This window comes from Oryzias melastigma, linkage group LG20 (genome assembly GCF_002922805.2).
Source record: "Oryzias melastigma strain HK-1 linkage group LG20, ASM292280v2, whole genome shotgun sequence".
Lineage (NCBI taxonomy): Eukaryota > Metazoa > Chordata > Actinopteri > Beloniformes > Adrianichthyidae > Oryzias > Oryzias melastigma.
The window spans coordinates 18,759,466-18,772,532 of record NC_050531.1 but is presented as its reverse complement, the minus strand read 5'-3'; the positions used below and the strand labels follow the sequence as shown (position 1 = coordinate 18,772,532).

The following is a 13,067-nucleotide window of genomic DNA, read 5'->3' as shown; positions in this document are numbered from 1 at the left end:
TAACCACATCACTGCTTCATAACACTCATCACTGCTTCATAACCACATCACTGCTTCATAACCACATCACTGCTTCGTAACACACATCACTGCTTCATAACACTCATCACTGCTTCATAACCACATCACTGCTTCATAACACACATCACTGCTTCAAAACACACATCACTGCTTCATAGCACACACTGAATTTATCATTCTTTTGGCTGCTTTCAGGAATCATGGCTGGTTCTAACCGCTCTGGCGACTTGAGGGACGCACAGAGGTCCATCCCCATCGGGACCATTCTGGCTATCACCACCACCTCCATTATCTGTGTCCTTTTTAATGACAGAATGCACAATAAGCTTATTTCTGATGTGAACTGCTGAAACAGTCTTAAGTTTTCTAAAAGTTTGGAATAGTTTTTCTGCTGATGTGCCTTTCTATCAAAATGTTGCTACAGCTGCAGGTTGTAGGAACAGACAGGAATTCTTAATGTGGAGGCTCTTAGAATAGGAATTAAGCCATGGGAAAAGACAAATATAGTCTGGCAGTTAGCATGTGTGTCATTCCTGTAATCTGTACAAAGCTTCACCCGTGGATTATTGTCCTGAGCAGATCTTCAGACATCACCTGTGTGATCCTGTTTGGCGCCTGCATTGAAGGAGTGCTGCTTCGAGACAAGTGAGATCCAAATTGTATTAAACACTCAAACAGCTTTGATGCAAAACAACAGACTTTTAGTGAATCACTTGTGAGCTTTATGGACTCGCTCTTGGTTATTAGGAAGGTATCCCCCACAGTCCAGATGCAGCAGGTGTCAGCTGCAGCTCCAGATGTGTGCAGATTTTCTTATGAAATAATATTTAGTTCTTTGTCTTTTACAGATGTGTTTTAACCTTTTCCGGTGTAACATCTGTGATTTTTAAACCTAAATTTGCTTTTTCAGCAGCTTCAATTGTGCAATTTCCATTTTTTTATCCAGGTTTTGATTGAAGGATCTGTGAGTTTCACACAAAAAAACACTAACTAGGACTTTTTAAAGCAGAAGTACTTGATTTCACTACATCTGGATCTTAAGATTAAAGCTCAGGAGTATACAGTCCTCATCCATCATTTGTTTAAAATATGTTTTGCAGTTCTTTGAATTGTTTCTGTAAGATTTTCTACAGTTTTTATTTATAAAAAGAAAAAGGTTACATATTAAGGATAAACCCAGATTTTTCTCATTTTTATTGATGAAATACTCATTTGTACCCTGCAGGTTTGGCGACTCGGTGAAGGGGAACCTCGTCATAGGCACGCTTTCCTGGCCCTCCCCCTGGGTTATTGTGATCGGTTCTTTCTTTTCCTGCTGCGGGGCGGGTCTGCAGAGTCTGACTGGTGCCCCCCGCCTGCTGCAAGCTATTGCCCGAGATGGCATCGTGCCTTTCTTACAGGTAGATAAACCATCACAAACAGATGTAGAAGTTTCTCCTTGCTGACACTCACTCCAACCGTGTCCTTCAAGGTGTTTGGTCACGGGAAAGCTAACGGAGAGCCCACCTGGGCTCTGCTGCTGACCGCCGCCATCTGTGAGATCGGCATCCTCATCGCCTCGCTGGACTCAGTCGCTCCCATCCTGTCCATGTGAGTGTTGGTTTGCACTCGTCTTTCTATAAAAGCAGATTATCAGTGGAATGCCGTGATCCCTAAAGTTTTCTGTGGCTTAAAACCTCCCACAGTGAGTTATAAAGTGCAGATTTAGAAGATGAGTGACTTGTATGCTTTGGCTTCTCTCCCCACAGGTTTTTTCTCATGTGCTACCTCTTCGTTAACCTGGCCTGTGCGGTCCAGACGCTGCTAAGAACGCCCAACTGGAGGCCCCGCTTTAAGTACTACCACTGGTGAGTGTAACATCTGCACATTTTTGCTTATGAGCCATAAACAATCATCACATGATCAGAAATGTTGAAATATATATCAAAACTTTTAAAAGTTCTGAGTTAATTTATTAAAATTTTTTGAAGTTTTTCTTCTCTCTTCTCTGCAGGGCTCTGTCTTTCCTGGGAATGAGCTTGTGTCTTGCTCTCATGTTCATCTCCTCCTGGTATTATGCCATCGTTGCCATGGTGATCGCTGGTTGCATCTACAAATACATAGAATACAGAGGGTATGACGACCTTTGGTTCCTGGAAAAACTCCTAAAATGTTGGTTACTGATGTAAATCCAGTTCTTTGAAGTGTTTCTCTGAGAAAATCACCTCACTTGTGACTATCTCCAGAGGCTCCAGTCTGATTGCGTCTGTTTCGAACAATTAAGCCAAACTTGCAGGCTCCACCTATGATGTAAAACAAAGGACTGCCCCTCCCACTTGATTCTTAGAAGGTTCCTTTCTGGTGAAACACGTCAGTCTGTTATCAAAGAACTAACTGTCTACTTTTTGAAAAACTTCATTCTTTTTATTAGTAGTGCAGATATAGGCCCCGCCCAGATTAGATCAGGAATTATTTGTAAAGCACTCATCGCATCTGGCTGTAGGACAGATTAAGAAACATCCATCTTACAAAAGTACATAAAGTGGTTGACAGTGTTATTGGACAGGGACATGGTACACTAGGCACGCCGCAACACATTCATCACATCACAAATAAATTAGTCGTGAAGAAACGGCGAGAGAGGGTCTGCTTGTGGTGACTTGTTAGCCCCTCCCCCTTTAAGTTCTGTTAATAAGCTTATGTCAGTCTAACAGACACCTGAACAGGCTCACCTCTGCATGCTAGTCTTTATCAGGGGCTTCAAGAGTTTTAGAGTTGGTGGCTGCCACCTGACTGCCAAAGGCGTGAGAATTTGGGCCCCGTATATGCATGTTCCAGCCATCTGGGGCACCGTTTCTGCTGATTTGAAAGCAATAGAGAAGGAGGATGTAGGGGGTGTCACGTTCTCGTTTTGTGTGCCCTTGTGTATCTCACAGTAGAGGAGGAGAATTAAAGAAAATCACCAGAAAAAGGACTAAACGTAGAAAAAAGCGCTCCCAAATGGTGAGTGGCGAGTGTTCATTTTGGACCCTGCACACACGAGGTACCAACTGACTACCTCAGTCACAGATGGCAAATTTTCACTGGGTTCCCCAGAGGCCCCTGGTTTATCAGCTACATGCCTTGCAACATACCTCACCTTTCAAAGAAATATCCCTAAGAAACCCAAGATTATCTGCAAGTACACGTAATCCAACAATAACCTGACAGACTTGCTTCCAGCAACACCTGTGAACAGCAATTATCCAGTTCGGCTGAAGCTGCAGAAGGAGCTCACTGTTTATCACGTGAAGAGAGCAAGAGTGAAGTAGGAGGAGCTTATGGCTGGAAAATGTGAGAAGAAGCTGGACTGGTCACTTGGAGACAAAGATGAAGCCGTTAGAAGGGACACGCAGAATCAAGTTTTTTTATTCACAAACTGTTTTGGTTTTATTAAATATTTTGGTACAGTTTTTCTAGTAAAAAAAGGATTTACTTGATCAAACAGTGACTTGAGGAGTATTTTTTGCCTTTTTTTATTCAAATAAAAAGGTTTAAAATAATCTAATTTGTTCTTGTAAATAAGTTTAAAGAAAAAAAATTAAAAAAATCTAAACTAGTCATTCTGTTAAAAACCTTCACCAATGAAAACGTTGTTTTTAACATGTTCTTGTGTCATTTTTCTATAATAGAGGACACATATTACGAAAATTCAGCTTAAAATTCTATTTCTGAATATTTCTTTATTCAAATTGTTGTGAATCAGGAGCAGGTGAAAAAATTCAATTTGAAATAAATTGTATTTGTTGCGTAGAAAATGCACAAGCTGCTCTTACAACTAAATCAAAAGATGATGGGAGTGGGACTTCAATGTGGGAAAGGACACACAGAAAAGCTGATGAACTAAAATAAAACCTCTGTGTTTTCCATCAACAGGGCGGAGAAGGAGTGGGGTGACGGGATCCGGGGTCTCTCTCTGAACGCAGCTCGCTACGCCCTCATTCGGCTGGAGGAGGCTCCTCCTCACACCAAGAACTGGAGGTACAGAGAATCCTGTTTGTTGATGATGTAGTGTGGAGTTTATTTGCTGTCATATAAGCAGAATTTCTGAACACTCCTTCTCCCGTGAGATCCTGTGTTGTTGAGTCGCACTGACTGCTCTGTTTCCTCCTCTGTACCGGCAGACCTCAGCTGCTGGTGCTCCTGAACCTGGACTCGGATCAAGCGGTCAAACACCCCCGCCTGCTGTCCCTCACCACGCAGCTGAAGGCGGGGAAAGGCCTCACCATCGTGGGATACGTTTTAGAGGGAACGTACCTCACTAAAGACACGGAGGCCAAGAAGGCCGAGCAGGTAGAGAGGCTGGCGAACAAATCCTCGATATAGACTCCTCCTGGTGGCAAATGTTGGGGATTTATAATGATAGGGTTTGTTATCAGACTGTGGCTGTTTTTGACCATGTTCTGTGGTTCTGTTTGGTTTCTCCTCTTTTTCATGCAGAACATCAAGTCCTCCATGTCCGCCGAGCGAACCAAAGGTTTCTGCCACGTGGTGATTTCCTCCAACCTCAGAGATGGCGTCTCCCACCTCATCCAGTCTGCAGGTCTGGGGGGCATGAAGCACAACACGGTCCTGATGGCCTGGCCCGGAACCTGGAAGCAGTCCAACGACCCGCAGTCCTGGAGGAACTTCATAGGTGAGCTGCAGGAGAAGGTTCAGGTTGCAGCTCTCCATGGCTGGGGTTCTCATGGAGGGTGTGGGTTCTGCAGAGACCATACGAGAGACCACGGCGGCCCATCAGGCTCTTCTCGTAGCCAAGAACGTGGACAGTTTCCCCACGAACCAGGAGCGGCTGGGGGAGGGCACCATCGACGTGTGGTGGGTGGTTCATGACGGGGGGATGTTGATGCTGCTGCCCTTCCTGCTGCGGCAGCATAAGGTGGGTGGAGTTCATCTTCAGAGTTCTCCAGCTCCCACCTGTTCCACAATCACTTCTTGCCCTGCAGGTTTGGAGGAAGTGCAAAATGCGCATCTTCACGGTAGCACAGATGGACGACAACAGCATCCAGATGAAGAAAGATCTGCAGATGTTCCTCTATCACCTGCGGCTGAACGCTGAGGTGGAAGTTGTGGAAATGGTGAGGCCTGAATGGAAATACACAGAGGAAAGAAATCGTAAAGATTGTCGCCCTCTGCTGGAGGATTTCAGTAACTACATCATCAGTGTTTGACTTCTTCATGTCGGTGTCTCCTCCACAGCACGATAACGACATCTCAGCCTTCACCTATGAGAAGACGCTGGTGATGGAGCAGAGGTCTCAGATGCTGAAGCAGATGCATCTCTCCAGGACGGAGAGAGAAAGAGAGGTGAAGCACACATCAACACCACCCTGCACCTGTTTTTACTGCTTTCTGGGTCCAGAAGTGAGACGGCCATATTTGCAGACAAAGTCGGGCTTTCATTTGTAGTGTGTTTCTCTGACACTATAACATCTTAGTGATAAATAACAAAGTAAATGAGCTGAGCCAAGCTAAATGACTACTGGCCCCTTTCCCTGTTCGCCTGCTGCCGGTGGGGGCCCCACCGCCCCGCGCAGATTCAGAGTATCACTGACGAGTCGCGTAGCTCCATACGGAGGAAGAACCAGGACGCCACCGAGGGCTCCAGCCTCAGCCGGCAGTCCTCCACGGCAGAGGACACACAGGAGGACGAGGTAGTCCATTCTGACCCCCCTCTGTTAGACCACACAGGGCTGCCTTCACAAAGCTCCATCTGTGACCTCTGACCAATGACAGACAGTTGATCGGACTTATTCCATTCTAAAAACGCAAAAAACATTCCTAAATAAACAGGTGAATGTAGGTTAGCTTCTCAGAGCTGAAAGACGTCTCCATGAAAAGGTTAGACGAACAGCCTCTCCTCTGCTCTGGATCGTCTCCCTGCAGCTCAAACCTGCAGTTTTCCCTCAGCGTGGAGCCGTAGTTTCACCAGTTAACAGCTGCAGCACCAGTTCTGAGAACGCAAACGACCAGATTGACACCAGAGTAGTGCTGCCTACTGTCTAGTCATTGAGAGCTGCTTTGTGAACTCCAGCCCAGCCTGAAACCCTGGCCCCGCCCCCCATATCCTCCATGGTCCGGCGCACTCCTCCCCACCCCACCCTGGGCTGTTGGCCCTAAGAGAGGACAGTGTTGTCACAGGAGCACGTGGAGCTGGAACACAAACATTTGAGCTCCTCTGTGTCTTCCTCTCTGCTGAACAACACTCTCGTCACATTCCATCGCCGCCTTCAACCCCACCTCACCTTCACCAACAAACGCCGTCTGTTTTCAGCATCACTATATCACATTTCTGTAAAGGTTTGCTCTGCTGTTATGATAGTTTTAATGCATTATGAGGGTCAATGATTTGTTAAAGGCAGTTCAAAACTTTTCTGAAATGTCTTCGCTTAGAAGCTCTTCAGCCAGAATGTGAGGGTCTTCTCCTCTTTATCAGACCTGATCAACTTCAATCCATCCAACATCTGTTCTTTATCTTCTTAATGCTTCTGTAGAAACAAGTCGGGTTTCAAAGAAGTTATTTTAGTCGTTTTAGGGATGTAACGATTCAGTCAAGCAACGATTCAATTCCATTCACAGTTTTATAGTCACAATTTTGATTTTTTTTTTTAATATTTTTTTCAACACAATGAATTAAAGGTATTTTATGGCAAATTAAGTTTTCCTTTTGCCCCTTACATCAAACTGACTTTTCTACTAACAGAAAGGATTCAATGCAAATAAACAAATAAACAAAATACTGAAATGATCACAAATCCTTTCATACTCTGTTCATGTTGTGCTCCACGTGTGACAGACCTGACTTATGTGAAACCTTTAAATCTGAAGGAGCTTTGGGAATTTCCCAGCAGGGAAGTTCGGAGGAAGAGCACGCAGCCAGTCCACTACCCTCACTGCGAGCCTGCACGAGGAAATGTCATCAGCTCTGCATTTTTCTAAATTTAGGCACAGGCTGTGACAAACACGGTTTTTAATGAACATGTTGACAAGTTTGAATCGTTTTTTTAACTGGTTTACCAAGAATCATTACATCCCTAGTCATGTTATGTTCACAATCATCAAAAACAAACACCAAAAGAACATGTTTAAAACATCAAAAACACCGTTTTTATCAGAGTGGGTCTTATAAACCCCTTGTATGCTCTCTGCATCACATAAGCGTCCTTCTGTTTTTGTAAGGTTTAATTTGAGTTAATATTCCAGATCCTTGTATCTAGTGTCATGTTAGTGAATGTTCAGCATATCTACCCTCTTAAAGCGTCATTTCTCTGACATGCAGCTTTTTTTAAAGTCTGCAAAAACATCCCCTCACCCACACATTTCAGCCCCTGTGTTTGGTGTCTGTGCATGTGTGAAAGCCACGCCCCCTTCTTTGTTGCACCTTTTTTCATTTGACCCCCTCACCACTCACAGGTGAATCTCTTCATCGTTTGTCTTTCTCCCTTCAGGCTCAGCTCATCCACGACAGGAACACGGCGTCCCACGCCGCGGTGAACGACAAGGCCGAGGCGGGGCCCGAGCGCGTGCACATGACCTGGACCAAAGACAAGCTCTTCACTGAGCGAAACCGCAACCGCGAGTGCAACGCCAACGTGGCCGTGCGCGACCTCTTCAACATGAAGCCGTAAGTGCACCTGCAGCGGCTCGAGGCCGCGGCTGGTGACTGAGCAGCGTGGGGTTTGGCGTGAGTCGCTGTGATGGTGTGGTTTCATGTTCATGGCGAGCAGCCTTCACGCAGGTGGAGCATCAGAATGCCTCATCGCATGTGCAGCCGGGCCGCTGGTTCTGATCCGATGAGAGGAAACATGCTGTGTGTCTGCATGCGTGTACACCTTCAAGTGTTTTAGCTGTAGTGCATGGCCAGGCCACGTGCACACGTATAGTCTAACATCTTCATTTTGTGTCCCAAAATTATTTCACAAGTTCAGTTTTTTCACTGTTGGAGAAAAGTTTCTTGTAAATTAAAACTCCTTCAAACGATTCATAAATGTTAACCCGAAAGTTAAAATTTATACAATTAGTTTAATCAAATGTTGAGTTGAAATATCAGATGCTATTCAAAGTGAGATGCATCACTACAATCATTTTATCTTTACTGGATCGTCTTTCCACTGATTTTCTGAGGAGTTGTCATTTCTTTTTCCTTTACATTTTATTGATGACTGCAGACATTTCTGCTCCTCTTTAGTCACCTGAACGTCATCTGTACTTGTGAGTCCTCACAATGTAGAAAACATATTTAATCGGCCCTAAATGATGGCCTTGATGTTGGTCTCTTTCTCAATTAATTTTTTTGTGCTTCCTTCTTCTGGGTGAAATTTATTCCCCTTCCTGCTCTGTTTTTCACCTCACGGAAAAACTTTAAAGAATCTGTAAATGTATGACATTGATGTCTAATCAATCAATTCGTTTTTTTCTTATTTAGTCAGAAAAAAATCATGTAGTAACATTTAATAAAAATAAATACATCAGCAGATTATTTTAATGTTTTCTGCTGACAAGATTGATAATCTGACAGGATGCAATTATACCTCTTGGCCACTAGATGTCCCCATTCTTTCCTTGAATAAATTCTTAGCTTTAAAATCTTAGTTTTAGGGAGTTTTTAGTTTACTTTTAGATTTATAAACACCACTAATTCTTTTTTTCTATGAATCTGTTTTTTCTTAAATCTATTTGCCTCATTTTAATCTTTTATAATTGTTTTTTTTACAGAGAGAGATTTATGATAAGTAAACCGAGAAGTTCATCTTTTTTTCACAGTCACTGTTTTCAGCTGAAAAATTAGCCGTTTATTTTCGTTCAGGTTGTTTTATTTCGAAAGTCTGAGCTGCCGTCATGAAACCTCACCATCCAGATGACCTGGCGTCAGCGGGACTGGCCCGCGAGCGTCTGAACTCATGTGGGGAAGCATGCAGTGCTGGAGAGCTGCAGAGCTGACGTAGAAGCATCTAAGCCTGTTTCTGTTGTTTTGTCCCATTTTCCTCCTTCTAGAGAGTGGGAGAGTCTGTAAGTTGCCTTCTCTTTGGCCCCGCCCTCTGTGTGCTGCTCCCGTGGTGACTCTAGCTTTTCTCTGTGCTCCTCGTGTGGTGTTTGTGTTTGCTGCATGAAAAGCCTCGTCTGGTTTACGCCTGCATGAAGAGGAACTAACACGTTTGGCGGCATGGTGCATAAATCGCCTGCAGAGCGAATCGGTTGACTATAACGTGGCTTCTGGCAGTTCTACGTCTCTGTGTTGTTGACATGATGGCAAAGAGGCAGCATTTAAAGAGGCAGGCTTTAAAAAAAGGTCTTTAACTGTTGCCTCTTTATTCCACCATCAGAGCGCTTCAGTCCCCTAACCGAGCCTCCTGTGTTGTATGCTAACACTTGTGTGGAAAATCTCTGTTTTCGCACCGTAAGTTACATTTTTGTAACCGTTGTCTCCTCTCCTTGATCCGAACATCTCGCTCCACCAGGAACCAGTCGAATGTCCGCCGCATGCACACAGCGGTGAAGCTCAACGAGGTGGTTGTCAACAAATCCCAGGGGGCTCATCTGGTCCTGCTCAACATGCCCGGCCCCCCGAAGAACAGGGGAGGAGACGAGAACTGTATCCTTGATCAAGTACATACATTTTTGTCCGTTTTATTTATAATCCGATTCTGGAGGAAGTTTTATTTGGATTCTGGACCACATCCGACTTATTCTTGATGGATGTCAAGTCGCTCGGTCACGAGTCAAAAATCCATCCTCTACGTTCTTAACCCTTTAACAGCAGAGCTCCAGCGTTTATGTTCTTTAATTTACGTAACTTTAATTGTTAACACAATCAACCTAATTCCAGCAGATGCTGAAGGAGAAAAGCGGCACAAATGTGACAATCGAGGGCCGCATTCGTGCACGTTTTCCAACATTCTCTGCTCTGGCATGTTCTAATTGGCTGGACACACCTGAACCAGGTAATCAGTCACAGGTAGGGCTTGGATATCTGGAAATCATGCAGGCACTGCAGCCCTCGAGGCCGGGAGTTTCCTATCCCTGCCAGTGGCCCTCAACCCTTTTCAGGCCACAGACCGGTTTAAATTGGACAACATTTTAACGGACCGATCTGAACAGAACTGGAGCTGGCATTTTTTAACTTCCAGTTTCTGAAAATCTATTTTCAGAATAAAATGCTACCACTAAATGTAGTTTTTAGAAAAATTCTAAAAATATCAGTAGATTTTTTTTTGTACAGAAATGATAATTCAATGAAAAAAGTTGTGGATTTGTAGGAGTCATTGCTGATTTTAAAAAAATCCATATAGGAAACATTACATATTTTTTTTGCCATTTCAACATCCAATCCAGACTCTGATTATCTTTTAGGGTGAAAAGATTGATATTTGATTATATTTTGTCAGGTAGCTGCTGTATGACACGTGACCAAGACGGATGTCATTAACAGAATCTGCGAGTTTCTCAAAATAAAAATTCCTTCAGAATCAGAAAATCAACTAAACCGAAAAATCTAAGTTAGTAAGTAAGTTTTCCCTGCCTGGGGCCCATTACTAAGTGACCTACAGACCGGTGCTGGTCTGGCCGAGCTCTGGTTTGTGTCTTGACTGCTGCCGACTCAGACATGGAGTTCCTGGAGGTCCTCCTGGAAGGCCTGAACCGCGTCCTGCTGGTGCGAGGGGGCGGCCGAGAGGTCATCACCATCTACTCCTAAAACCGAGGAGAAACTCGTGCCCCGCACTGCACACAGGCATGTTGCCATGGAAACTATTCACTGGGCATTCCACAGGCCCAAAATGTTTTATTCTTTTTTTTTCCTGCGCCGGAGAGGGAGCGATGGTTGGGAAGGTGGGACCTCTCGTGTGTGGCGGACGGCGTGGAGAAACATCCGGGTGTCTATGCCGGGCCATAGAACCCTGCACAGGGAACATAGAGCATAGAGACACTTTATTTCTTTCTGTCTTTGAACCCCTTCTGTCCTGTTCCGTTGTCGTGTGTTGCTGTGGTTGCCGCCGTCTGTCTGAGCAGCGCCGACCTGGACGTGGGTTGTGGGCGGGGTCTCTGTGGTTCTCGTTTGGCTCCATTTCATCAGGTCGTCTGTGAGCTGAACCTTTGGAAGGAGGTTTTCCGTGAATGAAGCTGGTTTAGAGGCTGCTCCACGACGGAAAGGGGCGGGCTCACAGTCTGAGACGGCCCACGTTTCCAAAAAAAGAAGGACAAAAGCCATAAAGGAGCTTCTGTGTGTTCATGGGGTCAGGGCGAGTGTTCAGGAACAAATCCATATAAATGTTCCTTTTTATGATTTTAATCTTGTAGCTGTTTAACAGCTGGAGGGTTTGCACATAACAAATCTGCCCTCTGAATCGTTGGCATTTAACCACATGTAACAGAGAAATCCTGCAATAACACGAGTGAATCGTTCCCACACTGCTGTGGTCACTGTCCTGCACTTAACCGATCGTCCATTCGGCTAACCAAACCACTTCCAGCGCAAATTCTAGAAGACTTTTTATGCCTGAGTGTTGATTTATGATATTTAACTTAAAAATGTTGGACTTTTGAGTCCCAGACTACAATCGTAGGAGGAAAAGTGCCAAAGTTACTCTAAAAGAAACTGTGGAAGTATCGTTTAGCAGCTCAGCAGATCTTTTTACCTAAATATCTAGGGTTTTAAATCAAACCGAAATTGTAAAAAAATTACACAATCTGAAGGGCGTTTGAGCCCGTGTCCTGCAAAGAGAGTGACCCCCCCCTCCACAGTTTCTTTTTCTCCTTTAGCCGTGCAGTATTCTGTAAAGCAAATCGCTGTGTTTTTTTTTTTTCTGCGCTGGAAAAGTTGAGGCGTCGTTTGTGAAAACTGTGTATGTTCTGTTCACTTCTTCATGTGACTGTAGTTCTCTCTGTAGTGTTTGTTGCTTCGTTTTTGATCTTCTGTTACTTTACGTGTTTTTGTTTCACAAGAGGAAGAGGCCGGAGTTACTTTGTGAAGATTACTGGTTTAAGACTGAAAGAGATGGGGAAAAAAACAAAAAAGTGAAATGAACGGATGAATTCTGTTGCTACATGAAGCCGATTGTTACTGTTTAGTTTACCTTTTTAGCAACCAAAGAGAAAACAGCAGAAAACCCAGATTGTTGAACTTTGAGAAAGCTGTATAGATAAGTTATTAAAGATGGATGTTTGTTGTTTTTAAGTCTGGTTTCTCCATTTGACAAACACAAAAAAAATGATTGAGGCTTTGAGGTGGCTGGAGAAGAGGAGGAGCTTCAACCACACGTTTTAAAGGAATGATGAAGACGTGGACCATTGGAGGAGTTGTCGGAGGACCATCGGAGAGTGGTGTGTTTGTGTGTGTGTGGGCTTTTTGTGGAGTAGCTGTGTTTGTGTGTCTGCTGCCATCTGGCTCCAACAGGAAGCTGCTCACACTGAGAAGGTAGCCCGCTTAACGGCTTCTGTGCCTCGCCGAATAAACATTAAAAACATTTAAAGAAACTTTTTTTGACTCTGTTTTCTCATTTTCACAGCTGTGACTACAATGTCAGAATGTTATATTGGATGTAAATAAATAAGTCAATTTAGATTTTCTAATTTTGTATTTCATGAAAAATTTAAAAAAGGTGACAAATTACAAACTTTATAAAAAAATAAGCAAATTTTGTCCAAAAAAAATCACAACCTTCAACTACTGTGATTTTTGGACTTATTCATAATTTTTAAATCAAATCATTTAAGAAATCTCGTTATGTTAGCAAAATTTCCAACACCACAGACATTAACAACCTCTTTTTACTCTTTGAAAAGGCTGCAGCATAATGTAGCCATGAGGGGGCCCAAGGCAGGGTCTCATTGTGCCGGTCCCAAGCCCGGATAAATACAGAGGGTTGTGTCAGGAAGGGCATCCGACGTAAAATCTATGAAAAATCAAATATGCAAATCAGACCTAGCCATACCGGATCGGTCGAGACTGAGAGTCGGGACTTTGAATGTTGGAACTATGACAGGAAAGGGTAGAGAGTTAGTGGACATGATGCAGAGGAGAAAGGTAGACA

At 43.9% G+C, this 13,067-nt stretch overlaps 1 protein-coding gene across 6 annotated transcripts in view; it reads left to right on the top strand.

The window, feature by feature from the left end:
* The window catches only part of LOC112151081 (solute carrier family 12 member 7), a 49,350-nt gene extending 36,840 nt beyond the window's left edge, over positions 1-12,510 (top strand). For 3 of the 6 annotated variants that reach the window (XM_024279733.2, XM_024279735.2, XM_024279739.2), the window contains exons 10-26: positions 217-315; positions 609-666; positions 1,247-1,421; positions 1,493-1,611; positions 1,770-1,868; positions 2,015-2,134; positions 3,916-4,020; positions 4,164-4,332; positions 4,480-4,675; positions 4,749-4,918; positions 4,986-5,117; positions 5,239-5,346; positions 5,577-5,693; positions 7,488-7,663; positions 9,034-9,048; positions 9,498-9,631; positions 10,641-12,510. In XM_024279733.2, coding sequence (XP_024135501.1) covers positions 217-315; positions 609-666; positions 1,247-1,421; positions 1,493-1,611; positions 1,770-1,868; positions 2,015-2,134; positions 3,916-4,020; positions 4,164-4,332; positions 4,480-4,675; positions 4,749-4,918; positions 4,986-5,117; positions 5,239-5,346; positions 5,577-5,693; positions 7,488-7,663; positions 9,034-9,048; positions 9,498-9,631; positions 10,641-10,732 — 2,084 coding nt within the window. In that variant the 3' untranslated portion in view covers positions 10,733-12,510. The remainder of the gene's footprint in view (positions 1-216; positions 316-608; positions 667-1,246; positions 1,422-1,492; positions 1,612-1,769; positions 1,869-2,014; positions 2,135-3,915; positions 4,021-4,163; positions 4,333-4,479; positions 4,676-4,748; positions 4,919-4,985; positions 5,118-5,238; positions 5,347-5,576; positions 5,694-7,487; positions 7,664-9,033; positions 9,049-9,497; positions 9,632-10,640) is intronic. The other 3 variants (XM_036217517.1, XM_036217518.1, XM_036217519.1) reach the window with 3 other exon arrangements.
* Positions 12,511-13,067: the final 557 nt, after the last annotated feature.